Source organism: Manacus vitellinus, unplaced genomic scaffold (assembly GCF_001715985.3).
Source record: "Manacus vitellinus isolate BGI_N305 unplaced genomic scaffold, ASM171598v3 scaffold_0_pilon, whole genome shotgun sequence".
Lineage (NCBI taxonomy): Eukaryota > Metazoa > Chordata > Aves > Passeriformes > Pipridae > Manacus > Manacus vitellinus.
Window position 1 is genome coordinate 7,684,042 of NW_021938789.1, and position 27,893 is coordinate 7,711,934.

General features: G+C 37.2%; 1 protein-coding gene across 1 annotated transcript; it reads right to left on the minus strand.

Annotated features, from left to right (window-relative positions):
* Positions 1 to 638: 638 nt before the first annotated feature.
* CLNK (cytokine dependent hematopoietic cell linker) lies at positions 639 to 27,893 on the minus strand. Its single transcript, XM_018086105.2, has 15 exons — positions 27,819 to 27,893; positions 25,271 to 25,430; positions 23,805 to 23,881; positions 23,455 to 23,500; positions 21,232 to 21,260; positions 20,870 to 20,889; positions 19,330 to 19,458; positions 16,383 to 16,410; positions 13,246 to 13,264; positions 12,230 to 12,293; positions 11,021 to 11,061; positions 7,057 to 7,190; positions 6,626 to 6,703; positions 6,340 to 6,495; positions 639 to 865 (listed from the first exon to the last, which is right to left on the minus strand). Exons 1-15 carry the CDS (start codon positions 27,891 to 27,893, stop codon positions 722 to 724), a joined length of 1,200 nt encoding a protein of 399 aa, XP_017941594.1. The 3' UTR covers positions 639 to 721.

A 27,893-nucleotide genomic window follows, 5' to 3' on the forward strand; every position in this document is an offset into this window, starting at 1 on the left:
TTGAAGCACATCTCCTGTTCCTATTGATTTTTATCTCTGTATTTGCACATAGTATGAATCCAAAGTGACTGTTTGCGTAATTGTTCTACTTATATAAGTGTTTGAAGGCTCAGGGATGGAATACAAGTATCTGCTACGCAAGTTAAAGAGTAAGTGTTAGCTGTAATTATGTAAATTCTATTACTTAACCATCTTTATAATCTACTCCAATACCTATGAGCAGCAGCTAACACTCAGTGCCTTCAGTGCTGGCTGAGCACAGCTTGTTGTTGAGCAAACATACGCACACCACATGAAATTGTTAGACAGTGAGAGCTCTGGCACATAGCATTTCATGTGTATTTTTAAAAACAAGAATATTTTTTTTTATATGACTGTGATATGCTTTATTAGCTTTTGCTACTTAGTGGAGTTTCCATGACATTTAGGTGAGCAAGGGTGAGTTTGGTTTCCATCTTATGGTAGAAGGTAAAGTGCAAGATAAGCAAATTGGTCCGTCGTTGTCAGGATACCAGGAGTCGGTTCCAGCACTTCTCTGTGAATTAATACGTTGACATACACTTTACCTGTATCCTCAAAGCTAGATTGCAACAATCAAAAAATGGAGTAGATCTGTAGAATGCTACATATTATGGGGAGCTCCTCGCTCAAAAGGCTAATCTGATTTTTGAGACATTTAAATAACTGTTCTGTTTACATCTGTACAAACGAATCTGCGATGTTAAGGCAGAAAACATCTGCGTGACTTGAATGGATGTGTGAGGTAGCATTGTTCTCTGTGAGTTCCTGACTGATCCTTTCCGTCAATCAGTTTTATGGGAACATGTTTGTAGAATTCAATGATCTCTTCCACAGAATTAAATTTCTGGGGGGGGGGAAAAATAGTAATCAGTGACTGAAAATACAACTGCTGTATGGTTTAATCTATAATATTAAAAGACTGTTAATTGACAGTATTAAAAATAGGTAGTATTTTGCATGGAATTATGATTAGATGGAAGTGATTATAAAAGGAAAAGTACCATATTTTGATCCTCTTATTTCCTTTGTGTGTCTCTGTCTTGTGTAGGAGAAAGTAGCTGGCTGCTTAGGGCAAAAAGGGAACATATCTAAGCTCTGATAATGCAGTATCACCTGTAAAAGTTTGTGATGCCTGGTGTGATGACAGATGTTGAAATGACAAAATAACTATAAATCATCACTAATTTTTGCTGGCAAAAGTTGCACTTAATTAGCAGTATATGATACTTTACTCTGCAAGTTTCATTATTAAATGTAACCTTTTCCCCCCCATTCAGTTTCTGGAGAAAGTTGCTGTAAAAGTGTGGAACAAGGAGCATCCCAGCAGAGTAGTAGTCTTGTTCTCTTGTGCTCAAAACAAAGACAACCTCCAAGCACATTCCTAAAGTGATAAGGTGTGGTTCAAGATTGCTGACTTGATTAAACAGCAATAAAAAGCTATCCAAGGTGTCTATCCTCATCTGTCCTAGTGAAGGCATCTTAATCCTCCCAATCCACGGGTTAGCAGTCCTTCAGTTTAAGTAGTTCTCTTCCCTGTGTGTAACTTCTAAGCTCTCATCACACCACGAAGCTCTCACCATATTACTGTTTTTCCTCTTGGTCTATTCTTTGGACTCATTGGTATTAAATCACTAGAACTGCACACAGTGATGCAAGCTTACTTTGACATTAATACTTATCATGTATTTATGTAACATTTACTGTGAGTGTGAACCTTCATTGTACACCTGGTGGTATCTTGTCATAGCTTCTCTCATCCCCACCTGTTTCACACCTAGATTATAACAACAGAATCTGATTGAATATGTGATTTGGTGAAACTGTTTCTGTATTAAGATGAAAGCCATTGTGCTAATTTTTTTAGTTTTTTTTGATAATTTTTACTTGTATGCATTTGTTCTACTTTGCTGTCTTGTCTTTGTTTATGTTCAAAGTCCCTGTTGCTACTGAAAATCCAGGCAAAAACTGTGGTTTGTATTTCATACCATAACAAAGTAACCCTTCCTTTTTTTATTCTAAACATTTTGTGAGCACCAATTCCTTTCTTGCTTTCTAATGCTTTTTCGTTGGTTGGGAGGTTAAAAAGTCTTACTGTAATTGTTCACCTGCTTTGGAAATTTAACTAGGCGAATGTCACATTATTCATTGCTGTACCTTTAAGCTGTAGTTCTTTGGTAATGAGGAAAAATGTTTCAGATGTTACTTAGGTATTTTTTTCTACTTTATTTCATGCTCTACTCTTATTTGAATTAATGAATTTTAATGTATTAAGCTCTGAGTCTCTTTATGTCTGCTAGAACATGAAGTTGACTTAGACACTATAGTGATGAGGTCTAGAATTTTATGTCCTCAGATCTTTTAATGGAACTCCCCCCCCCACTTTGTTAGGTGTAAAGACACCTAAAGACATAGAGATGAAGAAAACTCAGTACTTGATTTGTTTCCCTTCACTGTGTGAAGAAACTCAAGCAATCTCTACTGTCATAGGAATGTCTATCTGCTGGTCTCCAGACTGTTCTGGAGAGATGGGAATAGGGTCTCAAGGATTGCTCATGAAAGATACAGTTTTGAATTGTGTTGGGGTGGTGGCAGGACTCTGGGCTCTGTCACACATCCTGAATGAGACTATTCGTCCTTGAGCTGTCATTTAAGCTGTGGACAAGATGTTTACCTTGTAAGTATCTTTCTCATTTGGAAGTACTGGCTGTTTGCTGTGCTTGTTCTCCTGGCAGTAACTTTTGACATAACACTGTCAGTGGAAGGCATCATGGAAGCGCTCCCTAATCTACTCAGATGAGGCAGGCCAGTTTGATGACTGGTGAAGGTAGGTGGAACTAATCCATTTGACTCACATGGAAATAAACTGAGTGAAATGAAGTAGCTGGTATGACTGATAGTTTGGAGATGAAAGTTAGCTGCAAATGGAGTGGTGAGAATGGAGAAAATATCTCTGGCCAGAACAGGGAGATCCAGAGATCTACACCAGGCCATGCTTATTTGTAAAGAAGCACTAAGCTTCTTTGTAAAATAGGCACGGAGTTGAAGAGAAGCCTACTTCTGCCTTTGATTTTTAGTTACTGAACTGGGAGTTGAGCCTGGTGCTGCAGACACGCTAAAACCCTGTATTTTGTGTGTGGCAGATCTAGTTTTGCAAAGGAGATAAGAAAAATATTTAAATTTTGTGTCATTATCCTCTTTATGTGTGAGCAAGGTTTGTATTTTTTCATCTTCAAAAGAGTTGTGCACATGAAAAGAGGCAGTATTACAGGATCTCTGAATCTTTACTAGTGAAACTGTCTGGCATAGAGAAAGGCAATATCCAAGTAAATGGTGCTCAGGACAGCTGTTTTGAATGTAAATGCCTAAATTCTACGTATGCCTCATTTGGGGATCTGATCTTTATAGCTTTATATGATTTGGCCTTTAGTAAGCTCAGTATAATATATTAAATATGTATTTAGGTGTGAACATCTGTGGCTAAATTGCTAGCAAAAGATGTACCTTCACCAAGAGAGTTAGTGGTGGATTGTTCCCCCCCCATCCCTACTTGCATTCATTATATTAGAATTTGATACTAATTTAGCTGCATGGAACTTCAGTTACTTCAAACATAAAAATCTGATCATCAACCCCTCTTCCCCCCCTCTTCAAGGCCTTATAGGGCTACATCAGAGCTAATGATAAAAGTACTCATGAGAGTTGAATTAAATAAGTTTTAAAAGTAATTGTTAATTGAAAATCTTATTCGATGATACAATGCGTTAACAACTTGTAAACTGTATGTGAAAAATCAAAAGTTGCAGTAGTATAGGGAAAACTTTGAACAATTATATTTACATATAAAAAAGCACATCTTTTTAATGGATGAAAATAGACTAATTTGAAAGTGAAAACACACTGCAGAAAATCTATTAAGACTGAACCTCTGAACAAAATCACCAACTGGGGAGAAATGTAGTAGGTCTGCACCTGTTTGTTGGTGTTCAGATTTCTTTCTCTTTGGCAGGTGAAGAGGGAATATTCAGCTAATCTAGATAGAGCAGCTGGTCTGGCTGCACTGTGCTGTGCAAAATGTGGTGTAACAAAGGGTATCCCTGCTGAGGGACAATGCAGAGTGCTTTGGAAAGCATTTTAACAGGCACTGGAAAATTACAGGCAGCAATTTGCTGTAATTCACAGCCCTACAAAGTGTTTTCACCCTCCTGAGAAAAGAACCTCAGACGAGCTGCAGAAGTTGAGATGAGAGTTTTCAAGAAAGAGCATTTTTAGGGAATCCCTTGAGACTTCCTGAAATGGAAGAAGCTCTTCTGAGCAATGTTGGTGCCACTGATTGTTCATTACTGCCCATGTGCCTTGTACCCAGTTCTGTTTTCACGTCTTGCTGCTGAGCATAATACACAGGAGTAGGAGATTGCCATGTCTGTGATTCTTTGGTACAACACAATTAACTGACTAGCAACGTGATTCTGGAATTTTTCTGTTGTACTTGAAGTACAGGAGGATTTCTGAGTTAAAGAGAAACAATACTTAAAAAGAAGGCTTAAGGTAAGGTGCCATGATTATGGATTTGACCTGGTAGAGCCAAGTCTTGATTGTTAGCTAGGTGCTTGGAATCCTTATTCTGGAATTTTTACTTTCCAGTTTGACTGTTTTCATTGCAGACCCACTCTTAAGATATGTTCTGTCTGTGCAGAAGTTGGAACAAAACAAAGACATATATTTTGGTATTTCCTGAGATGGGAGGGATTGTGTTCTCCTTCCTTTTAGTTCAGTAAAAATTGTTCATGTACTGTTCAAGTAATTTTCTAGTTGCCTTAATTGTTAAAGCTGTTAAGATGATGAAAATTTAGCTTTATGTCTTTATTCTATAGTCTACCATACACATACTACCTTATGCTGCAGTGTGCCATATTTCAGTTGTTGTTTCTGATCTGAGCCAGGAAGATTAAACAATGTAAGAACCATGGAAAACTAAACTTGCTTTCTCCTAAATCATACTTAAACTCCAGGAAATCTTCTGTGAGGTACAGTTCAGAAATGCAGTCAGTCCTTTACAGAAGACTGATGGTCACTACAGCAGCACCAGGCCGATGGTACCTGCAGTGTAATTCTCGATTTGTGCTACAGTTCAGCTTCCCAAAGTGTTTAAATGTGCTTGAATAATGAAGGATTTTCTCTCGCCCCTCATCATTAAACCAATGTTCCTGAAGAACAACCTGCCAGTAAACCTTGTCCCTCTTGTGAAAGCTCATAAATCCTATCCCATGTTTTCTAATAAGAATTCTAATATAAATTCTGAACCTGTCAAATGGTTGAAGTTGGCTTTGGTTACTTGTGACTTCAGGTTTTTTTAAGTCTCTCTATGCAAAAGGTAAGTTTTGAGAAGTATTGATGTGCATGGAAAGGGCATAATTGAAGATTTAGCTACAGAGGCTTTGCTGCTTAACCTGAGTTAGATTTGTTAGTCATTTACATAGCTGATAACACATAGGAGGTTGTTGCTTTACTTTTTTGCTCTGCAGCTGAGCATTCTTGAAGTTTTAGGATTTTTTTTTTTTTTTTGCACATATCACATTTTTATAGAGATGACTTTCAGGTTTAATGTTTAATTTTTTCTTTTGTTAAAGACTTGCAGATACAGTGTTACTTAACAATATAGGTAGAATAGGAATCAGACTCCTATCATGACTATAATTGAATTGAATTATGTGAAAAAGCATTGCTAATCTAAAGGGATTTTCTAATTGAAATTTAGCATATCTGAAAGACTGATTGCTGGGGACCCACATGATTTAATTGCTTCTGAATATCCATGACAACTGTTGTCCCATTGCCTCATTAAAAAATAAATTCTCCTTTTGCTGTATGAGGCACAGACAACAAGAGACGTTAAACAGCAAAAGCAGCACCAGGCCCTGCTGTCAGATATGTGAAGTTGTATGTATTTGAAAATGTTTGCTTATATTATCACAAGTTTAAAAATGTACTAAAATAATATGTATACTTGAAAAGGTAGAACTTTTCTTTCCCTTTTACTTTGCAGGTGTTACTTACAGTAGATAGAAGTATTGTAAGTACTTAGGAAAGTTTTACATTGATGTAAATCTGAATTTGAGTATGATATGTAAAATTTGGTTTTAAATTATTATGTAAGCTGCTTGAAAATTTGAGACATTTGAAATGAGAGTATTGTAAAAGAAGCTAATGAAACAGCAAGTTCATTATGTGAGAGAGTTTGTAACTAATATTTAGTATTAAGAACTTGTGAAGTGCAACATAAAAGCTATAGACTGTAACAGCAGATGGGATTTTACTTACACCATCTCCTCTGAGCCCTGTTCCCAGTGCATATTGTTGGCTTTCTTCCAGAAAACGTACTTTAATGTTGTATACTCTTCTTCCATAATAAACAACCAAAACATATGGTTCAGCCTTTGATTTCTTTGAACAATCTCTAACCAAGAATGTCTCATCCTGTATGATACAGATTTAAATTACAGATTGTATGGTTAGTTCACAACAAGACTTGTAAGCCATTATGGACAATTTACAGAAATTTTCCCCCAAGAGTTTATACCCCAGGTTCTGAGATAAATGTACTTACAATGCCTTCCTGTAGCAGTGCCTTCTCTGCTTCATGGCGATCGTATTCTCCAACGTACCATTCACATTTGTTTAAATCCTTAATTTTAAGATATCGTAATCAGTGTATAGAAATTAACAACAGCTGGCAGAAAAAAGCCAGTGAAAACAGATTGTATCTAATCTGCATTTAAAGAACATTCAGCATAGTATATAAAAGTATATGCATATATCCATATATATCTATATATGTATATAGATGTAGATATATAGTCCTGTTAGGAAATGTTAGTCAAATTAGACATTCAAATTCTTATCTATGGTTTCAAGAGCTCATATTGGATTGTTTTGAAGAGTGCTGAATAACCACAGCTTTCAGAGGGGGTGGTGCCCTATAGTGTTAATCCTGTTTCCTAAAAACTTGTGTTTTTATGAAGCAAAGCTGGTCTTTACCTCTTCAGTGGGTTGGGTAAGAAATTGCATTTCCTGTTCTACAAGTGAATATTTTGATTTATTTTTGCATACTGTGTATGGTGTAGGAGATGGTGACCTCTTCACTGTCAAGTTCTCTACATTTAGCGTGGAACCTGTAAAAGTAAATTCAGAAGGAAAAGAGTTGTATTCTTTAAATTAAACTCATAGTTTCATTTTACACAATGTTTTACTGAGTAAGTCTGAGAATAGCACTTTTAGTTTAGAAATACTGTGACATTAACCTTTAAAATTCAGAGCTGTCAGTTAGGAGCGGTCTTGTGCTAATGCAGCATCAGTGATTCCAGACTTTTCTGTGATGTCCCCAGAGATTTAACACAGTTTCCTGATGGTTTTTAATTCACTTCAATCTGCCAGCGCACAATACCAAAATAATAAACTTAATAAAATAGCAAATGCTAAATAAAATACTGAATGTGGGACAAGGGTAATGGTTCGTTCTGTTCTGTTTTCACCTTTTGAGCCCCCTTTATTTGCTTTGGGTCCCAGTTGCTGTTATGTTGGATCATATTATATCCCCTCATTATCCATTGCCAGCCAGCATTGTTTCTACCGAGCTGTTGGAACCTTGACAGATTCACCATGTTGATGAATCTCAATCTGCTCTGTGACTTGTTTCAATTAACAAATTCAAGACCGAGGGGTGAGGTTGCTCTTGCATTAAGATGAAGGTGATGGTCCTTGGCTGTGTGCATCTGCTCCATACTGGGCCACTGATGAAGAGAGCTTGCTCCTTCCAGAGCAAATGTGATTTGCTGTCTGTAGATTTAGGGCTGCTGTTTAACAGACAGACCCAGTTCCCCAAGTCTCTGGGGAGCTGTGCAAGCACAGGGGATGGGGCAGGAACACAAAGCATGGGGTAATATGAGTGGCTTGGGTTAACTCTGATCAGGATGCAGCAGAAACAGCCTGAGAAAAGCAAGGACTTCCTTTCAATTTGAAGATCAAATATAGTTTACGGGTACGTAATACTGGAAAAAATTGTAAATTGAAGATGAAAAGAATCATATCCTGCTATACAACAGAAAACATTTTTGTTTGTTTCATGCAGTGCTGGTGGGAGAAATGACCTAGTGTCTATTGTAAGAGTAAATGAGAAGAATGTGGTTACCAATGGCTTCCATCTTTTCCTTCTGGTTACTGCCACCTGCGAAAGTATTGTTTGCCAGAGCAGTATTTCATTGTGCTTTTTCTGTTCAAGCTTTATCAGTTTATTATTCTTCTGCTCACATGCAGCATATGATAGAATATTAAATTTTACTTGGAAGACTTTCTTTTACAGAGGAGTAATAGTTTTCACTGTGTTTCACTTTTCCATTTGTACATGTACCAAGTTGTGATTTATAATAGCATTATATTTGTTTTTAAAACAACATCCACTGATAGCAGTAGTCAAACAGCCATGATCTTCAGCAGGCAATCAGTCTATTCAGCAATTAAATCACTGTTCAAAATAAACAGTGGGACCAGACATCTACCTTTTGTTTTTGCAATCAGTTTGAGTTGTCAAAATGTGAAATATTGTTACTGTTCAACTGATTGCATCATGATTTTTGCATTTTTGTTTGCATTGTATTTTTAGTGGCTATCCCCAGCTTTGTGGCCTGTGCTGTGTATGTTTTAAAGATTTTTTTTTTTTCTGCTGCATCTTAGACTGTGGGACAAGACATGTAGAATTCTATTGTAATGCTCATGTGCTGAGTTTGGCTGGGATGGAGCTAACAACAGCTTGTCAAGAAATTGTAGAAGAATGTTTTAGATTTTTGCACAGAAAATAATTTGTTTTTAATAATAAAAGCTAAAACTTCCAGAGAGAGAAATATAAAATCATTTAGCTTGGAAAAGACCTTTAAGATCATCAAGTCCAACCATGAGCCTAACACTCATGTTCTTATATAGGAGTAAAAAAAAGGATATTAGTATAAATTTAATAAAATTAAGTCTTGAAATATTTTTTAATACAAATATGGACATAAAAGACAATTGTAGGGTACCAGAGGGAAAGGCTACTTGTACTCTCCCTGTTGCTTCAGGAGAGCAAGGCAGTGACAGAGGGAAAAAGATACTGTGCTGTTCCAGAGAGCTCCCAGAGAGCCCTGGTAGTGATGGTAGGAAGTGTCTGAAGCGGCAGCAGCAAACAGAGATCTAAATGAGCTTTGTGAATTATGTAAAGAATGACTTTTAGTAAGTATCCAGAGGAGAATGTGTGTGATTGCACCCCTGGCACAAGAAGGAAGCAGCTCAGTGGAGGGAGCCCACCAGAATCTGGGAGCTGGGACCTGTGAAACAGAGCTGGGGGAGGTGGGCTTGTTTAGCCTGGCAGTGACCAAAGTTAAGTTGAATTCTACTTGGTCTGAACAAATAATACTGTCCATATGTTCCTCCTGATGGTATTTGCTTTTACCATAAGTTCACATTATGCAGTTCATAGGTTCCTGGCACAGCTTAGAGGTTTGGTTTTTTGATAGAAAATGGTATTTGCAGAGGCAGTTACAGGAGAGTTAAAGTATGCTATGTAATCAAGGACAGCAGGAAGTCACTAGCATGGATGATTCTTATAGATCCTCAGTCCCCAAAGCCCCTGGGTCTTCCAAGTCATGAACTCTGTTTTTGAGGAATGGAGATACAGCATGAGCTAACTCGGCTGAATGACATTTAAAAAATCAGAAAGACCAAGGTCATGTTATTTCTAAGTATTCCATGTAAGGTACAGATACACCTCTTTACTAACCAATCTGTTTGTGAAAGATAAATATATGGAATTTCCTTTGTATTATTTTTTATGCTGTTCTGCAAAAAGAAATAATATTTACAAAACAGTGTTTTCTTGTGCTTTCACAAATCCATAATCAAATTTGCCTTGCTCTTCGAAAGTATGTAAGTACATGCTGAGTTGGTTTTTTTTGTCTCCTTTGGGTTTATGAAAGTACTTTTTAAAGCAGGTGTAGGTATATTAAAAGGTAGGGATGAGCCACATAGCAATTTTGGGTTAAATACTAATGAGACCGTATTTTTCTAAATTTAGGTAGAGGGGTTAGTGAATAACAAATACAATATGATATGACAGCAAAAAACTAACACAAGTGTTTGTAGAAGTATTGTCTTCAAGGTTAGAGAGATTTTGCTTATGAATCTAGTGAAACTACTCCTGTGTGCTGGATTCACTTCTGACAGTCTTAAGAAGTCCAGGGAAAATGAGCAGAGAGACATGGCCTTGGTTCCTGGGGAAGTCATACCACAGGCAGTTTCTTGTCAGAGCACCCCAGCAATCAATGTTAATGTTGGCTTCCAGTATGTTCCCTTAGGTAAAGCCACAGAGTCCAGGGGAAGTCCTATTTCCAACCATAATTTGATAGACCTGCCTGATAATGGCACTTACATGTCCTTGCCTTTAGGAATCTGGGATAAATCTAAAGCAATTTCTTCAGAGAGTGGTTTATTTGTTTACACAAAAGCATTTACCCCATAGTAGCTGATCTACGATGTCCCAAACATCTCTAACTTCCATTTAGCCCAGCTGATTGCATCTCTGCCTGGAAAAGCAGAGAAGGTTGTGCTCACAGCATGCCCTTTCTTTGTACTCCCAAGCAATTTGCGTTCTCTTCCTCTCTCCATTGTCCTCCAAATCCCTCTCCTGTTCTGGGTGTGGGGGTCTGCAATAGTTTAACACTTGCAGTGTAGGTTGGGTATTTCTTTGCTTGAACCAGGCATAGGGTAACAGCAAGTAACTGCTTGTTTCTGTGCTGCTGTTGACTGTGCCATTATTTTATTTGTTGTCTGCTTCCTTTATTTAATAATCCTTTTGCACTAACTCAGTGCTTTGAAAATCCTCAGTGCAGATATACATGCATAGCAACCAAAATCTGTTTCTTAATCTTATTTCTCCACATTTAGTTTGGTTTTCAAAGCCATCTCTGGTTCTTACCTGAGCTGCAATTGGTTTTAGGGCTCCATGTACATTGAGGGCTAGGAAAAAGCATTGAATGAAGGCATCATCAGAAAAATATTTTTTTTAGTGGCACTGTAAGAGTCAAATTAGAGGGCAATGCATAGCTGTGCTTCCCCAGAATATCCCTTCCTCTACTCATGTCAGCTTTGGACCTTCACAGGTTTTGGGTGGTAATTTTGTATTTAGTGTCTTTTGATAGATTTCTCTTCCCTTAATTTCACCAGCCACTTTTTGAAGTTATATACTTTTTTTTTACTCTCCAGAAGAGTATTTGGTAAGAGGTCCACATTTTAACTGCATGTGTAGTGAAGCACAATTTGCTTTTGTTCCCTGCTAATTTCACCTGATGTTTCCAGTCCCTCTACAGGAAGACCCAGGGAACTGTTGTTCCCTGCCTGTTCTGATTTTCTAGGCCTCTGCTGAGTGCCCAGCTGGTATTTTGTTGTGCTATTAATTGGAACAGTTACACTGGGAAGAGCATCGACCAAATAACTTCATATAACAGAGCCACTGGTACCACACCAGAAGAAACAGAATACTAAGGGTGACAAATACTGTCGCATTTACTCCAGACAATAATTTTATCTTGGAGAATGCCATCATTGTAAACAAGGCTAGATATGAGATTCTGTATTTGTCTAGGAAAGATGTCGAATCATTCATATACTTCCTATGCTGTCAGCTACACTTTTGGTTTGTTGTTGAGTATTTTAGGAGAATATAGATTTAAAACACATTTAGAAAAGAGATTTGTGTGGGTTAGAAAAGAAAAATAGGACTAACTGTGGCAAATTTCTATGAAAGAATAATTGTCCTTTGAAAGGCCGGGTATGTATCCTTTGTAAATAAAAATAGAAAATGAGTAGGAGAGAAAATTCTGAGGCTTGAGATAGCAGAGCTTCTTTATACAGTATATTTAACACCATATCACAGAAATAGCAACAGAAATGTAATACAGCAGCATGCTATTAAAGATAAAAATTGGCTATGCAATTACAATAGCTTGAAAGCAATTCCCAAAGATGGTTCTTGTCATGCATCAAGGCAAAATATAATATACCACTGCATGGCATCAGAAAGTGATATCATCTTGCTGTTATTGCATAGTGAGGCATAATTTTCTAGGGCAGAATTGTTAGTCCTTGAACCATCTAGTACAAACTCATGAAATTCTTATATTCCTACCTGACTTCAGGATGATGCTGTTGTGCTTGAAAAGATACTTCAGGTTTCTTCCCCAAACTTGTAACTATTAGTAAAAACGATAAGAACTTATTATTTCATCTTAAGTGTAACTGACAGTATCTAGCAACTACTGTGAAATAAATTAACTACATTCATAAATGAGGGTGAAGCAGTTCAATAGAAAAACTTAAAAGGCTGCAATCAATCTGGCTTGAATGAGTCAGCTAATGATTTTGGTGGGAAACATTTATCCTAGTAGTGAGTGTTACATGGGGAACACTACAGGGTTTGCTGATGCCAAATATGGCTGAACATAATAGTAAATAATGTAGAATGCTGAACTAGAGGTATGTGGAGGGTTCATAAATCCTTTTTATAGAACAGAATAGGCATTGAATTTATTAATGCAGTCAATACTATTTCTTGCTGAAAATCAGGAAACAGTGCCTTAATCCACAAAAGGAAATGTCAGAGGAAATGATGAACTCATTAAGATGAACTGTAAACAGCATAAAAGTCATGTAACCTGTATCTACCTTCCAAGTATTTTGGAGTAATGTTTTTCATGGACCTTCATGCACGCATACATAAACACACATGCACACATTGACCTTCACAGACACACAGATAAACAGCTTAAGCTGTTTAAAAAAACCCCTTTCTTTCAAAATTCTCACCTGCAAATTATGGGAGAGCAGCAAGATGGAGAAATGTCCTCTGTGCAGATCTCTTTTGGATATTCTTCTCTTGGTTTTTTAGACTCCAACACACTTATTTTTCCCAAAACCTTAAGTTATTTTCTTAGAAAAAATGTGATACCCTGGTTCCCCACATAGCTGTAGCTAAGTCCAAGTTAAGTTCCTTTTTTCTACTGCATTTTCCACAACTATTGAGGTCTCTCTAAATCTCTCTGTTCCCAGCAAATCTTGCTTCAGTTGGAATTTTAATGATAGACTATTTCAGTTTTGAAATATGAAAGAAAGACATCAAATTATTATTATATATTAAATACTGACCTTGCTCTCTTCCAGGTACCTATATGAAATGATAACATAGTAAATATTTTTCTTTGGATTAGTGACTTTAATTTACCCCAGTAAACCCAACTATATTTCAATTTGTCAAGAACCCAGGCTGAATGCTTATGTCAGTCCACTGGTGACAATGAGAACTGAATTTTTTAGAGGTGTAAGTGCAATGATCACCAATTCATGATGACTATTGTACATCAGTTTAACTTACAATGTGGTTTTCCTTCCTTGGTCTTAATTGACTGGAGAGACACTATCCAAAGAGTAAAATCAGTAATTTCTTTTCAGACTCTGACTGTACAGTACAGACAGTACAATTATTTTTACTGTCATGGCAGATACTTCATTCAAAATCACTGTGTGGAGAGTCTTAATCCATCATATTATGTAACATATAAGTGAATGATACACAGGTTTCTAAAGACCAGAGTTTGACTCATAAACTTTTACTCTATTTCTATATTATTTTGATTCACATGGGAATAGTAATTATTTTGTTTGTTAATTTGATACATGTAAGACTATAAAACATAAATATTTAAGAGAAGAATTGTTGACTCTGTAGATGTTGCACTTTGAACCTTCCATGTAAGTTGCTTTCCCAATAATGTTTAGCCATTACTTAGGAATTCAAAGTCTCATTCAGCTCTAGCCCAAGCTTCTGCTTAAAGCATGGTGAACTGTGACATGAGACCTGTGGTCTCAGCCCTTTCACCAGCTGGGTATTGCAAACCTCCCAGAACATATGGTGATTTCACAGCCTCTCTGGGAAACCTGTGCCAATACCCTCATATTTAATTTTTCTTCCTTATTTCTGGTTGAAACCATGATTTCAAGATCATTGCCTCTCGTACTTCCATTGTGCCTTCCGCTAAGTGCCATGCTCTGCCTTCTTTATAATCATCGCTTCAGCAACTGGCTTGCTGCTATTGGGTTCCCCAAGAGCTGCCCCCTCTCTAGGTGAAGGGAGGCCAGCCCCATCAACCTCATTTCACAGGGCAGGTGCTGCACTGGTGACCCTCTGCTGGCCCTCTCCTCTCTGTCAGCTTCAGCCTTGTGCAGTACTCCAGCTGTTGTCTAGGGAGTGACTGAGTAAAAGGGAGTAGTCCCTTCCCTTGATCTCTTGTCTGTACTTCTGTTGATACAGCTTGACACGTTGTTGGCCTTTGTGGCCACCAAGGACATGCCAGTGGCTCATGCTCAGCCTTTGGTCCCCGGGTCTTTCTGAGCAGACCTGTTTCCCAGGGGTTTAGTTCATTCTGGGGCAGGATTTTGCATTTGTCCTTTCCAATTTCAAGAGGCTCCTCTGCACCTGTTTTTCCTGTAGACTGGAGTTCTGGTGAAGGGCACTCCTTCTCTCAAACCTATTGACCTGCTGTTCAGTGTCTGAAATCGTGATAAGGACCCGCTCTTCTCCTCCTGCATGTTGCATCAAAACTATTTAAATGTTCAGATCTATATGAATGGGAAATGATGAATATTTTATCTTTTCCATGCCAGGAGACACACAGTATTTTTCCTTTAAGAAGCAGCCAACCTAAGAGCCTGTTAAGAGCTGCAGTATTTGTGCACTGTACAGTGCCTAGACAGAAATGTTAATTAGAGGTGTAAGATATTTATTGTACTTGGCAGTGTTTTCATATCTGTAGTGAGTCAGTATCTAGGACAAGACAAAGCTTTTCGTTTCAAAATATTATCTTTCTTGACAACAGACTAAAGTGTTAATTACAATATTGTTATCAAACCATGTTTTTGTAACCATCTTTCAAACGAAAGGAATTTCTGACCACAAGAGGAGTGAGGTTTGGGGCAGCCTCCAAGTCAGAACTGTGGAGAAGGAAAACTCAGTGGATATGAAAGTTAGAGCTAGACCAGTCTATAGATCTGTGCTACAGCCTACTGTTGGACTTAACTAGTATAGAGATTCCTTTCTTTTGTTTCTTTACAATGAGAAAAAAAATCAAAAACAATTCAGTAGGAACATGTTAGTGCAGTAAATAAAACACTCAGTAAGAAGCACAAGATGCCATAAGTTATAACCTATCTCTGAATTTTACAAACAATCTTCAACACTGCATAATTGTAGAGACTGTATCTCTTAATAAGTTTTAGGGAAAACCACTTGTCATAACTAAACTCCCTTATTGCTAAACCCATTTTCTCTGCTTCACTTCCTTAGTCTGAGTAGAAAGTGAAGGAACTTGTTAAAATCTTTTTTACAGAGACAGGGATCTGAAAAAAGTAATAAAAAAAAAATCACTTGCCTTTACTAGTCTCTGTGTAAAAGTTACTGCTTTCTGCTTTATAGATGCCTATAACTGCATTCCCAGCATTGCCTCTTGGCTTCTGCCCCCTAGACAGAGCCAACTGGTGTGGGGGTCACTGGAGGTGGGACTGCACGTGCTGGGAGATAAGGGGTCAGCTGGGAGGAGAAGGGGTCAGCTTGGAGGTGTAGAGAGGGAGGGAAGAGCCCTTCTAGCTTGTCAGAGAGGGGAACTCAGAGCTACTGCTTCAGGAGTGCACGGGGAGCAGAAATGCCTCCCTGGTGCCTGGAGCCTGGCAGTGGAGCTTGGCCCTGGGGAAGGAGTGGGGGAGGAGAGGGGAAATGGAGCTGAGGAATAACAGGCATTGTTAAATCTGGATATAAAATTTGTCTCTTTTCGTTTCTCTTATTGAAAAGGGTCTTCCTATTTTTGAGGTATTTATTTTACATTAGTGCTATTACGCTCCTCTAATGACCTTATAATTTCAGTCTTCTGCTTTTAAAAATCTATGTGGAATCTATGTTTGTCTGAAGGAGAATATCTCTCCTACTGCTCACTGTTCATAAGCATCCAGAGCCTCTGGCAGTTATGAGACATACTTTTATGTGGATAGTTGGGAAGGTGAGTTTGCACTATATCTGTGTTTTTATTTCAGGAAACAACTTCGGGAACTTACCTGCCATTCCGAAGGGAGCAGTATTGAAAGTGCAACACATGTTAAAAATAGACATTTTATGATTCAAAGCTAATATAATTCTACTAGTTCTTTTACATAACATACTGTTACAAGAGACGCTGTGTAGCCGTGGAATGTATATGGTTTTTATGGTCCTGATATACACAAAGATGAATACTTACTTCATTTAGTTCTTTAACAGATAAATTTCTGGAAAAAAAAGAATAATATGCAAAAATTTTAATTATCATAAAATAAAATAAATAATCATAAAATAAAAATCACTTTGAGTACTTAAATACTTTGATTACATTATCACTGAAAACTAACAACCCTTGTCAAGGGAAGGATTTTGTTACTGCTATAGAAGTTCAGAGGCTGGTTATTTTTTTACATAAATTATTTGCAGGAGAAGGTTTTGGAAGAAGGGAATAAGAGAGAGAAGTATCAGCTTTCTTAACACTATTCATCTCATGGCAAAAGGTCTTATTACACACTTTAGAGTCAGCTATAAATGGAGGTAAGTTCCTTGAAGACTGAAGAGTTTCAAAAATGAAACACAGAGACAGAATGAAAAGTGTAGAAGGAAGGAGGTGAAAACCAGGGGAAGAGGAATGGAGAATGTTCTTCATGGTCCTGAATCAAGTAATTGTTTAGGTATTTTTCTGCCTTCTTCTGATGTGGCTGATCAACAGGAGTATCATTCTTTCCTGGGAAGGAAATATTCTCCCTCCAAAAATGGACAAGTATTGATTCTGACATCTTTTGTTAGATGTTTTGGTTATGGTGAACACTCATGCTTTTTAACATCACGTATCTCATAATAAAAGAGACAGAGGACCAGATTTTACAAGTTATTTAGCAACATAAGATGTGGATAAGCATCTAGTAGTTTTTGAAAAGCCCTGGGATTTAGGCCCTGTTTAGCCTATCTCCTGGACTGAGAAAATATGACAGTGAGTTATTCTGCTAAATCAATCAGAGGGAACACAGAAGGAAGATCTGGTACAGAAAACCCTGAGAGCTATTTTTCAGCTGTGAGAAGGGGTCTCTTCATGTCTGTGCAGAAAATATCAATCAGCATCGAGGGATAGAGAGGCAAGAAGTTTGGGAATGATCTGTTCAGGCAAAGTTTCAGGAAGGCTAGGGGAAAGGAGAGTAACTGTTTTGCATTTGGATAGTTACTTTTATGTTAGCTTCTGCAATTTGTTAGCTTGGTCTTCAGGGCCATTACTTCATGTGTGAGAGCCTATATTCAGGGCACTGGGTGCGTGGTAAAGTTTAGTGATATTAAAGGTGTGCTTCCAGGGCTGGCCTCTGCCTTGAACAGACATGCCACTTGCACGGCCTGCTTACCACAGGCATGTAAAAGTTTAAATCACACCAAAGCTTCTAGATACATTCCAGGATTCTGCACATACCTATTTTTTAATGAAGCTATTTATAGCGTGTATAAATAATGATGTGTTAAATTTTAGAAGTCCTCCAAATCTTGTTGAAAAACAGAACTTGCACTCCTAAATCACATCTGTGGTTTGACAGCTTTGCTTACAGTCTGGTAGATACCAGCTGTATCATTGAACTCCTTCACACTGCAGCTCATGTGTATGTTTTCTCCTTACAAAGCTGTAACTGGACTGAAGTCGGTGGACAAATATTTTGAGTGAAGTGATCCTGCGGGAAATTTGTCAACTGCCTTCCCCAGATCATGTGTGCTCTTATGCTGTGCCACTCCTTTCTTACTCATATGATTAAAACCCCTACTGCAATAGACGTGACATGTATTTATATTACAGAATTTGGCTTTATAATAGGACCTTTCCAATCCAAGTGCTCTGCATACTGATGTCTGCTGACAACATAGATTATAACATTTCTCACAAAGCTTTCGATCTGTGTGCTGCTTTACTGAGGGAGGGGATCAGTCATGGAATTTGGAACTTTGCAGCTCCATGTTAGTTCTTGCATTGAATATGAAGCTACTTCACGTTAATAAAATGTCTCAGCAACCAACAGCTTTTGGAACCTAATCAATGAAAAAATTTAGGCACCATTCAGGAAAAAACCACCCCAAGAACGATACTTAGAGCTCACTCATTAAGTACATGCTTAACTTTAAGCAAAAGATTATTTCCTTGGTTTGTAACCTTATTTTCCCTCCAAGGGATTTGTAGTCACCTCTTTAAAATGAAGCAAAATTCCATCCTGATGAAATAAAATTGAAATCATTTAAGGAAGGATGGACAGGACTGACACAGCTTCTGGCTGCAATAGGTCTTTGTCAGGATCTGTTTGAGCGTTATACCCTGTGGGCCCTGGAATTGTGTCATTCCCCTTCCCAGCATGTGTCTGAGCACCATCCCCTGTTAAGAACGTGCATTTTGGTCACGGTGCAAGACCACATGCACACCTGCATGGTTACATGACAGTGAGCAGTGTGTGTACACGCTCATCCCACCAGGTACGAGTTGTGCGAAAAGAGCAACCAGACTCAAAACCTGACATGCATATGCTTGGTCATACAGCTGGACACAAGCAGCTTGTTCTTCAGGACTTGGCAGAACTCATCCTCACTGCCATGTCAGGATCCTGAATGACCATGGGCATTGTATGACAGGAGTGCAAGACAGAGAGGGCAAGAAACGAATCATAGTCTGAATTTGTTGGCTTCATGGGCTGAAGCCAGATTTTGCCTACAGAGAAGTAATTTGTTTTGCTGAATGTCACATCCTTGGGATGTGGAATGTATTCCTATATCTCTGATGCAGTCAGTGTATTTCCCCACCACTTGATTCACCAGCTGTGCTAAATAAGTAGAATTTTTCTGCTTAAAAGTGGTTGCAAGACCTGTAAATGTTATTAAGAAAAAAATAGGACAAACCTTAAACAAAGTATTCTTGAAAGTTCTGCCTACTTTTCTACTCCTTCTTTACTGTTATTTTGTCAGTTTTTTTCTTAAAAAAATGCCAGTGTCACATTACACTAAATACCACTTCTCTTAATTATTCACAGCTGTCTAAAGAATAATTTCTTAAGTAAAAGCAGAGGTGCAATGGAAGTAGAGTCTTGCGGTTTGACCAGGGAGAGTGTTTTGATTCTTAGGGAACGAGGATGAGGAATGCACCATACCTTGAGACTTTTGCTGATATTGGAAAGGTGGGAGCTTGGCTGAGCGTGTTCCTCTTGTGAAAAAACTGGCTGCTTATCCTTGGCTCTGGAGGAAGTGGCTGATACTGCTTTGGCAGCGTGTTTGGAGGCCTAGAGAAGTCACAGGAGAATTTGAAGAACTATTACGGAATAGAGGAGGTGGAGGGACTGTGTTGTAAGTTCAAGCTCTAGAAGTAAGAGACTAGAATTTTCTGAGAGCATTTCAATGTATTTTGCTGAGCCAAGCTCAGATCCAGGAGCTCCTTAGGGCCCTTCAATAGCAATAGTAATATTGGATAATATTCTACATTTTCAAGACATTACTGTACTGTGTTATGTGCCAATTAATACCGCTTTTGTGTGCCTCATCAGTACGTGCCAATCACATACAGCTTTCCAGTGTGGATATTTCTGGGTGGGTAGGCCTGTGTATATGATCCAGCCAGGGAACACACTGCAGTTTCAGACAGAGAGGACAAAATGCTCTTCATCCCAGAAAACTCACAGGTAACATGGGTCTAGTGTTTTCTGCCAGATGTGGGCACACTCTGCCCATGCTCTGAGACCAGGCAGTCACAGCCCAACTCTCGTTGGAAGCTGTAGCACAAAGAGGCTGGCTGGATAAAACTGGAGGTGCATCCATGGTGCCTGTCAGAACTGCCTTTCAGTTGTGGGCTCCTGGGGAGGGACTGGCCACCATAATACAAAAAGAAATAAACAGTGAAATATTGTAGAATAATGGATTGAGAATGTTCTTATTTTTGCACTTTTATAATTTTGAGTTTGTGAAGTTACACTGCCCTTTTATGCTATTTCACATTTTTAAAGTAAAATCTGAACATGTAGTGCTAATCATATTTTAAAATTCTTTATGCGTTTTGGGGCGGTCAGTGTAGGCATGGAGGAATAAACTTGTAAGTCCTAGATGACCTTTTGGAAGGATGTTTTAATTGTAGCAGTTATTTTTTGAAGTTGAAAAGATCAAGAAGCAATTAATTTTTTATTTGTGGGCATATCATAGTAAAATATATTTGTGGAATAGAGCTTGTTCCACCTTCTGTGGGAGTAAGTGGAAATATTCCAGTTGATTTCTATGGATGTGATTTAGATTTGTAGCAAAAAACATTGGCAGAATGATTTAAGAGGGAATGAAGTCAATATTATCACAGTGAACAGAGCCTAGGGCACCAATCAAATTGATGGAAGATTTTTTTCCCTAGCAATTTATATGTAGGTTGAACTAGATTCAAGATTTCTAGGTTTTTGACTTGTCTGTAGGCAGAGCCAAATTGATTATGAAAATGCAGGCCTGAGATCCTCCTTACAAACACTTACAGCTCATGTTTTGTTCTCCCTAATTTCACATCAGAACCTGTAAGAGTCCAAAAAGTGCCAGGCAGTAAAAGAATGCTGGCTCACTTCCAGTCACCTAATTATCATGGGCAGTACAGATGGATGTGAGCATTCCTTGGCACTGAGTTCCCCAGGGACCGAAGGTAGGAAATCTCTTATGTGATCTTACCGTGGGGGAGGCACAGGTTCCTGGAAAAGAAGAAACAAAAATCCCTGTAAACTTTTTTCCTTGGTTGACTAGAGAGAAATGTGAAGAAGTTAGATTAAGTAGACAAGCCCATGTTAAGAGTCAAGGGGTTTGTGTGCTCTACAGCACAAAATATCATGCTTTAGCATGCCATTTTAAAATCACTGAGGAATAAAAGATACCTACATAAACCACGAATGCAAGTGAGTGAGATAATGTAGGACTGCAGATATGAGTTCTCTTATCCTTTAGTTAGTGCCAGAAAAATGGCAGCCTGCTTTTAAAAATCTATTAAATGGCAAAATGACCTATAAAAATTTTAATTGATGAGAGATTCTGCTTACCTGGTATCCCTGTATTTTCATTCTTCCTCCTAAAAATAATTATTAATAATTGTTAGTAAGGTGCTACTCACATAATTCACAAATTAAGTTATAGCTTTATTCTGTTATTGTTATTATTACTGGCAGTCCAGTCCCATTCCTTGCACTCCCCCAGCTCTACCTCCAGAACTCTTTGTTCTGGCTTTCAGAATGAAATATTTGAGGATGATATTTATTCAGGTATTGTAAATTTAATTATTGTTTAATTATTGTTCAGAGACTTTATATGCTTATCAGATTTGGGATGCATTTTTTGTCTGTCTTGATTTTTCTATAGAAATTAATAAAAATATTGAAAACCAATGAAAGTAAATATACTTTTTTGTTTTCAAATTTACCAAAATATGTCTGATTATTTAAATTAACATCTTGCTAATAAAAAATATTTGTACTATATTTTCATTCGATTTTGATATTGAAAATATTCTCCTAAGTTTTACTTGCTGAAATCCTAACTAATGTAAAGGAGATGCAATATATCTTAAGCTCTCCTTTAAGTAAACAATTTGGTCTAACTAAAATAATGGTACCTTAAGTGTTTAACAATTCTAGAAAATACTCTGACAAAAATTCTTCTGTGCTGTTTATGCCATCTTGTGGCAAGGCCTCTTAATAGCACTGGGCATGAGAATCAACATTAAGATATGTTTATTAACAGTGTAGTCATTATCTAAAAATAATAGCGTCCTCAATAAGCACTATTGCTCAGGATGTATTAAAAATACTTATAAGTTGCTTTCTCAGACTACAGAGTTTAATTTGTGTGCCTGCACTGGCTTTGGTTCATCTTAACATCAGCACACATCACATGGAGGCAGACAAGCATGTAAATCCAACTTACTAAATCCTGGTGGAATTCAAAGTTTTGGATAAACTGGCAGACTGTCCTTGTTTACTGATTTCTGCAGATTTTGAAGCTGGCTTACTGGAATTTATCTTATTTCAGATGTTTTTTAATCTACATCAAGATTTGCACACACGAGTCAATCTAATCTTTAATTTTCAAACTTTGTAGTGTTTACTTTCTCATAATCTGTAGGAATTATTTGGATCTATGTTTTGCATTATAGTATGAAATAGAAGGGGGGAAAAAAGCAAATTCTGTTTTATATGGAAATCTTTGAGTTATTTTTCTGGCTGATCAATTGCAATACTTACTTTCTAAAAATCAGCTGTTGAAGCAAACACAGAAAGGATCATATTTTCTTGACTTGGCAGTTGCAGTCCTTTTGACAATATTTAGCTTACGGCTCAAAGGTTTGAAAATGGTAAAAGAAAAAAATATTCCTTTTCAAAGCTAATCAGATATTTAATCCTTCAGTGGTTGACTTCATGATGTACTGCTACATCAAAGTATATGAAATATAAAAAAGTGTATAGAAACTACTTTAAAAATAATGTTATGATTGAGTAAAACCATCAATCAGAGTATTTAATATTTGGACACTTTAGTAGATTCTTGAAGAATAAGATAGCAATCTGTCTGTGATTTCACCACAAGAAACAAAACAGGACAAACAAAAATTAAGGGTACATTTGATTTTGAAGCAAATTTGCAGTTAAAGGTAAAGCAGCAGAGAAAAAATATATTCTAGGTGATGTAGCACACAATTAACATATGCTTAGTAGGTGAACATTGTCAGACAGCCTTTGTAAATAACTACCCTAGGATGTAAACCTAGTAGGAATTGCTAAAGTTGATATTGCTACTTAAAAATTGTTGTTAGGTTATCCTTTACAATCTATTCATATGAAATGTCTGAGAAGCATAGGGAATGAAAAAACATGAGATCATGAGGAGGTGAAGTAAAGCTTAGCGGGGATCTTGCAGCCTTTGGTGGAGGAATTTGGGAGACATAGGCTTCCCCCTGTCCCCTTATGTCCTTATAATATAGGAAAAGGAAAATCTGATTTTTAAATTGATTGGTTGCTTTTTCCTACCCTTTGAGGAACAGGGAGCTCCTGAGATAAAACATATCTCCTTCTAGTAAATAATTACTTTGATGTTAGATAGTTGAAACAGTATTGCAAAATTTGCAGTATAATTATTTGGAAAAGCAGCTACTGTTCTGAAAACCCTGTCTATTCTATCATCTGCAGTCTCTTCCTGTGTACAAAAGATAAATATGGAAGTAACAATTTCTATTTCTATTTGCAGAAATGGGTAGATTTTTTTTATTTTACCTCTAACACATGGCACTCTCTGCCCCTCCGGAACAGATGTGTGAATCTGTTAATAAAACAAAGTAAAGATGTGATGTTAGTCATCACCCTTGAAACTCTGTCTAGTAGAAGGGTTGCTGCTCCTGACTGGGATGCCTCTAATACTTTAGAGGATCCCTGCAGCCAACAAGTGAAGTCAGTGGTGAAGGCATCAGTGCAAAGTGAAACAGGAACGGCTCACAGGAATGTGTGTGCCCTTGTGCGAGTGAATTTTACATGGCTAAGACTTTAAATAGACTGCACTTAACTTTAAAGAATATTAAAGAAAAGGGGAAATCTGTTTGTGAATAAGGTTTAGTATCTATACTTACAGTTGAGTATTGAGGGGGCTGAGATGGGTGCTCGCTCATTGGGGAAGTGGAACCTGAAGGCCTTAAACAACGTTTATCTGTAAAAGAGGAAGAAAAATCAAGCCTGAGTAATTCAGTACTATGAGGTTTTAAGAAGAAGAGGTTTTAATGTTCAAAATATGCTTTTCAGATCAGGTCTTGCCATTTTTATAGCATTTTAAATTTTCCTTTTCAAAATGTAAATGTCATTTTAGCAGCTGCATTAGGACATAAGCATGACCCTCATAAGAGCTGCATACTTAACCTCCTCACTGTGGTTAAAAAAAAAGCCTTCATAAGGCAGTACACAGTTAAGGCAGACATTTAACCTTAACTGTGGTTACAGGAAAAAAGCAGCTTTTTATTTAATGTGTTTTATCTGAATTCACAAAACAAAAATTACATCTTTTGGGTATTTCAGGACAGTCTTACATAAGCAACATAAGATGCTGACTGCTGACTGAAAGTTTTTACTACTAACTAAGACAAAAACAGTATTTGGAATTCAGATTTCCAAATAAAATGTGCAAATTAGTCTTTGGAACATAATGTAGGATATCTGGATGTTCAGACTGATTGTGATCTGCTCACACTGGTAAATTTACTCACTTTAAAAGCCATGTATTTGTTTAGACATCAAACAAACTCTCACAAAGAATCAGTAGATAAATCTTTGCTGACTTTGATGTGAACTGGAGCAAGCTTTCATAATATATTGATCCTGTATTTTCAGATTTCTTTGGTTTCTGGTTTCTATTCTTCCTCATCTAGGATTTCCCTCCAGTTTTTTAATGATTTAAAACCTCCAGAAATTGTTTGTAATGGCTTTGAGCAGTGGATAGCTATGATGATATTTCACATCCATAAACAGGATATTAATTAGCTCTGTATGTTAGGGCATTTAAATTTGTTTGGGCATTTTAGTAAACCAAAAGGGGATTAATGAAGCTGTCTTGCAAGGTAAAGAATGCCTGAGAAATACACACAAAGCAATTGCTTATTACAGTTACTGAAAGCAGCAGATAACACCTTTAAAAGGGTACATTTCTTCATCTGCAAATTATCATCTGGAGGGAAGTTTCATGTGTTCTTTAATATGTTTTCCATCTTAAAAATTTCTAGGCTTAAATAGCAATGAGCTTTTCTGAAACACTTGTGAGTTTTATCAGTCAGGTTTGTTGCACATTCAAGGTGGAATGGGATAATAGAGTTTCTCCCATGAGGGTAATATTAAAATTAAAAAACCAGTGTGTAATTATTAATTTAACATAATCTAATGGAAATAAGGGTAACTTTTGAATTTGAAGATGCAGACAAAACTCTTCTTTATTTCTGCCTACCAGTGTTATATTTCAGTTGAACTGAAAGATATCCACACTGAAAACCCTAAGTCTGTACTGCTCCTACATATGTCTAGGTTTTTCTCACTTTCCACAGACAGAAGTTACCTGCATATTCAGATTCTTGTAGAGGTTTGGCAGGAAGAATTCTTAAAGCATGGATGGCCTGCAGAGTGGAAGAACTTATGGTCTCGTAATCATCCTCTTCCTCGGATAACTTGGGGGAAGACTGTAAGTCAGCCCTTCCCTTCATTGTCAAATATTTGCTCTGGACAGAAGAAGAGATATACAGATAATATCATTAAGGTCAAGATTAATTTCAGATTTGGAACTATCTGATTACCATAACTTGATATTTTGGTACACAGGAAATTTTCTGATGGAAATTGAAGGGTTGCAAAGTAGTTGAGCAAGTGCTTTGAGTACCTAAATTTTTTAAATTTAGATTGATTAAATAGCCATTTGGGAGGCAGTTTAGCTGTCTCTCTGAATTTTACCTGTCTGATCTTGAAAATATAATGATAGTGTTTAATTTTATGATAATTTGAAATTGTGTCTTTCATTATAGTATTATCCATGTGGTATTTATATTGTACTGACTGTTTACATATGTTACTTGCAAGAATATATTAGCTAGCTCATCACAAATGTGACACTTTAAAATAAAACCATGCAGTGTTTTGGGGAATTTGTGCTAGAAAACGTGCAGTTGAAGTGAATGCGATAGCAAGTATGTATTGAACAGTGAAATCCATAGAATATGATGCTGAGAGTGATTCAGGATGTCTCTGCATGTGTCTATACACTTGTACTAGGTTTGTCCAAGATTATTTTCTGGAGTCCTGCTCCACCCTTCATACTCACTGTTTACATGCTGGAACACAGTTGCTGGCTTCCTTCAGCGCACAGCTGGGATTGCTGCTGAGGGAACTCAGCTGAGGGTGCCCCGAGTCTTTGTAAGTCATATTTTGCTACCAGCAATATAGGTACATCATGCACTTGGATCTTCCCTGATGGTTTTTTTATTCTCTTCTTGAACTCACTAACAATGGGGAATCAATAGCTTCCTGAGATGTCTTCTTCTGCTAGTTAGCTGCCCTTTCAGTTCATACTTTTTCTCTTGAGTGCTAAAATTTAAACCAATTTGTTTTACCCTCCAAGGACACTAAAAAAAATTGATTACTATCCACTTTATTTCAACCTTTTTCATGCTAATGCTTATAATTATATTTCCTTTTAGTCTTCTCACTAAGCAAATATGCTTCTTGAAAGCTTTCCTGAGTTGTCAACCAATTTAAGAGATCTTGAACCTCATCAGGAAAGTGTTACTTTCCTGATTGTACACATCTCTCTCCAGGTTGTACACATTTTTGTTACAACATCAATCAGACCTCCAAGAAGTGTTCTTGACAGTACATTGCAGGATTTTTGTAGCAGCACATAAAAAATGCCACCACACCCTTGAGAGACCCCTGCAGGGTATATGGCTTTTCAGGCACTTCTCTGCACATCTCTCTAGTTCAGTAGCAGACTACTGTCAGCTAGGCTGAGGGTGACTTTTTTTCAATCAGTTGTGCAAACACTTCATGCATTTTCATCTAGACCAGGTTTCCAGGTATCTGCTTGTGAGACTGTCTTCTGGGAAATGTCAGAGGCCTAACAAAAACCAAGATATATCACATCTACTGTTTTCTTTCTTGCTACTGTGGTCATATTTCTGCTGAAAAGGAAATTACTTTTGGTTTGAGGAGTTGATGAGATGTTCTTCGTGTTCACATTAGCAATTATTTTACATGATCAGACCTATTATTTCCAAAAGATCCTTTCAGATTGACTTTGTTTAGTAGTCTCTGCAGGCTTTCTCATAAGAAATTGATGTTACCACTGTTCTTTTTCAGTACTTTAGGAACTCAGTACTCCTTGGAGAGTTCCCAAAGATAATCAATTAATGTCTCAGAAATTTCTTCAAATAATTCCTTAACTGCCTTAGCATAAGTAAATATTCTCCTGACTGTTCTTTCCCTGTTCTGCTCTGTGCTATTACTCCCTTATGTTTGATATTAATCCCATATAGCATCTTATTATTATTAATCTTTCAGTGAGCTATAAAGCAGTCAAAGTATTGATTCCATCAACCTTCTTTAGTCAACATTTACTTGTCCATCTTGCTTATTAAGCATAGACCTGTGCTTTATTTTTGTCTTTCTGTGATTTAAAAGGTATTTACACTCTTATACGTCTGAACTGAAGCTCAAAACCAGCGTTCAGATAAAAATGGGAAGACATTGAAATGTGTACTGTTGGCTTTTAGGCTTTCATCTGCATCAGTTACATATTAAACCTTGAGGTTTAAACCTTGAGGTTTATGACTTATATACTTGTTCAACTTCACTCCTGTTATTTTCACATGATCTTATGTAAAGGTGTATTTTAAATTCAGCCCATAAATGGAGAAGTGACTAGTGAGTGAGTCACTTCTCCAGTCTAGCTCATACATATTTCAAAATACTCATGCTTTATTTTGCATTAGCAAACAGTGACAATTGCATTTGCTGTTACTAGCATTATAGCCAAGACGAGATTAACACATGCCAGGAAGTGTTTTACAATTACAATTACAAAAGTAAAATTTTAGGAAGAACAGTATGGTACTTACAGAATGATAGGTGTTATCAGGAATAGTTCTTCTGGTTTCTGTATGAAATGGAGAATAACTGTCAGCAGGTCTCAT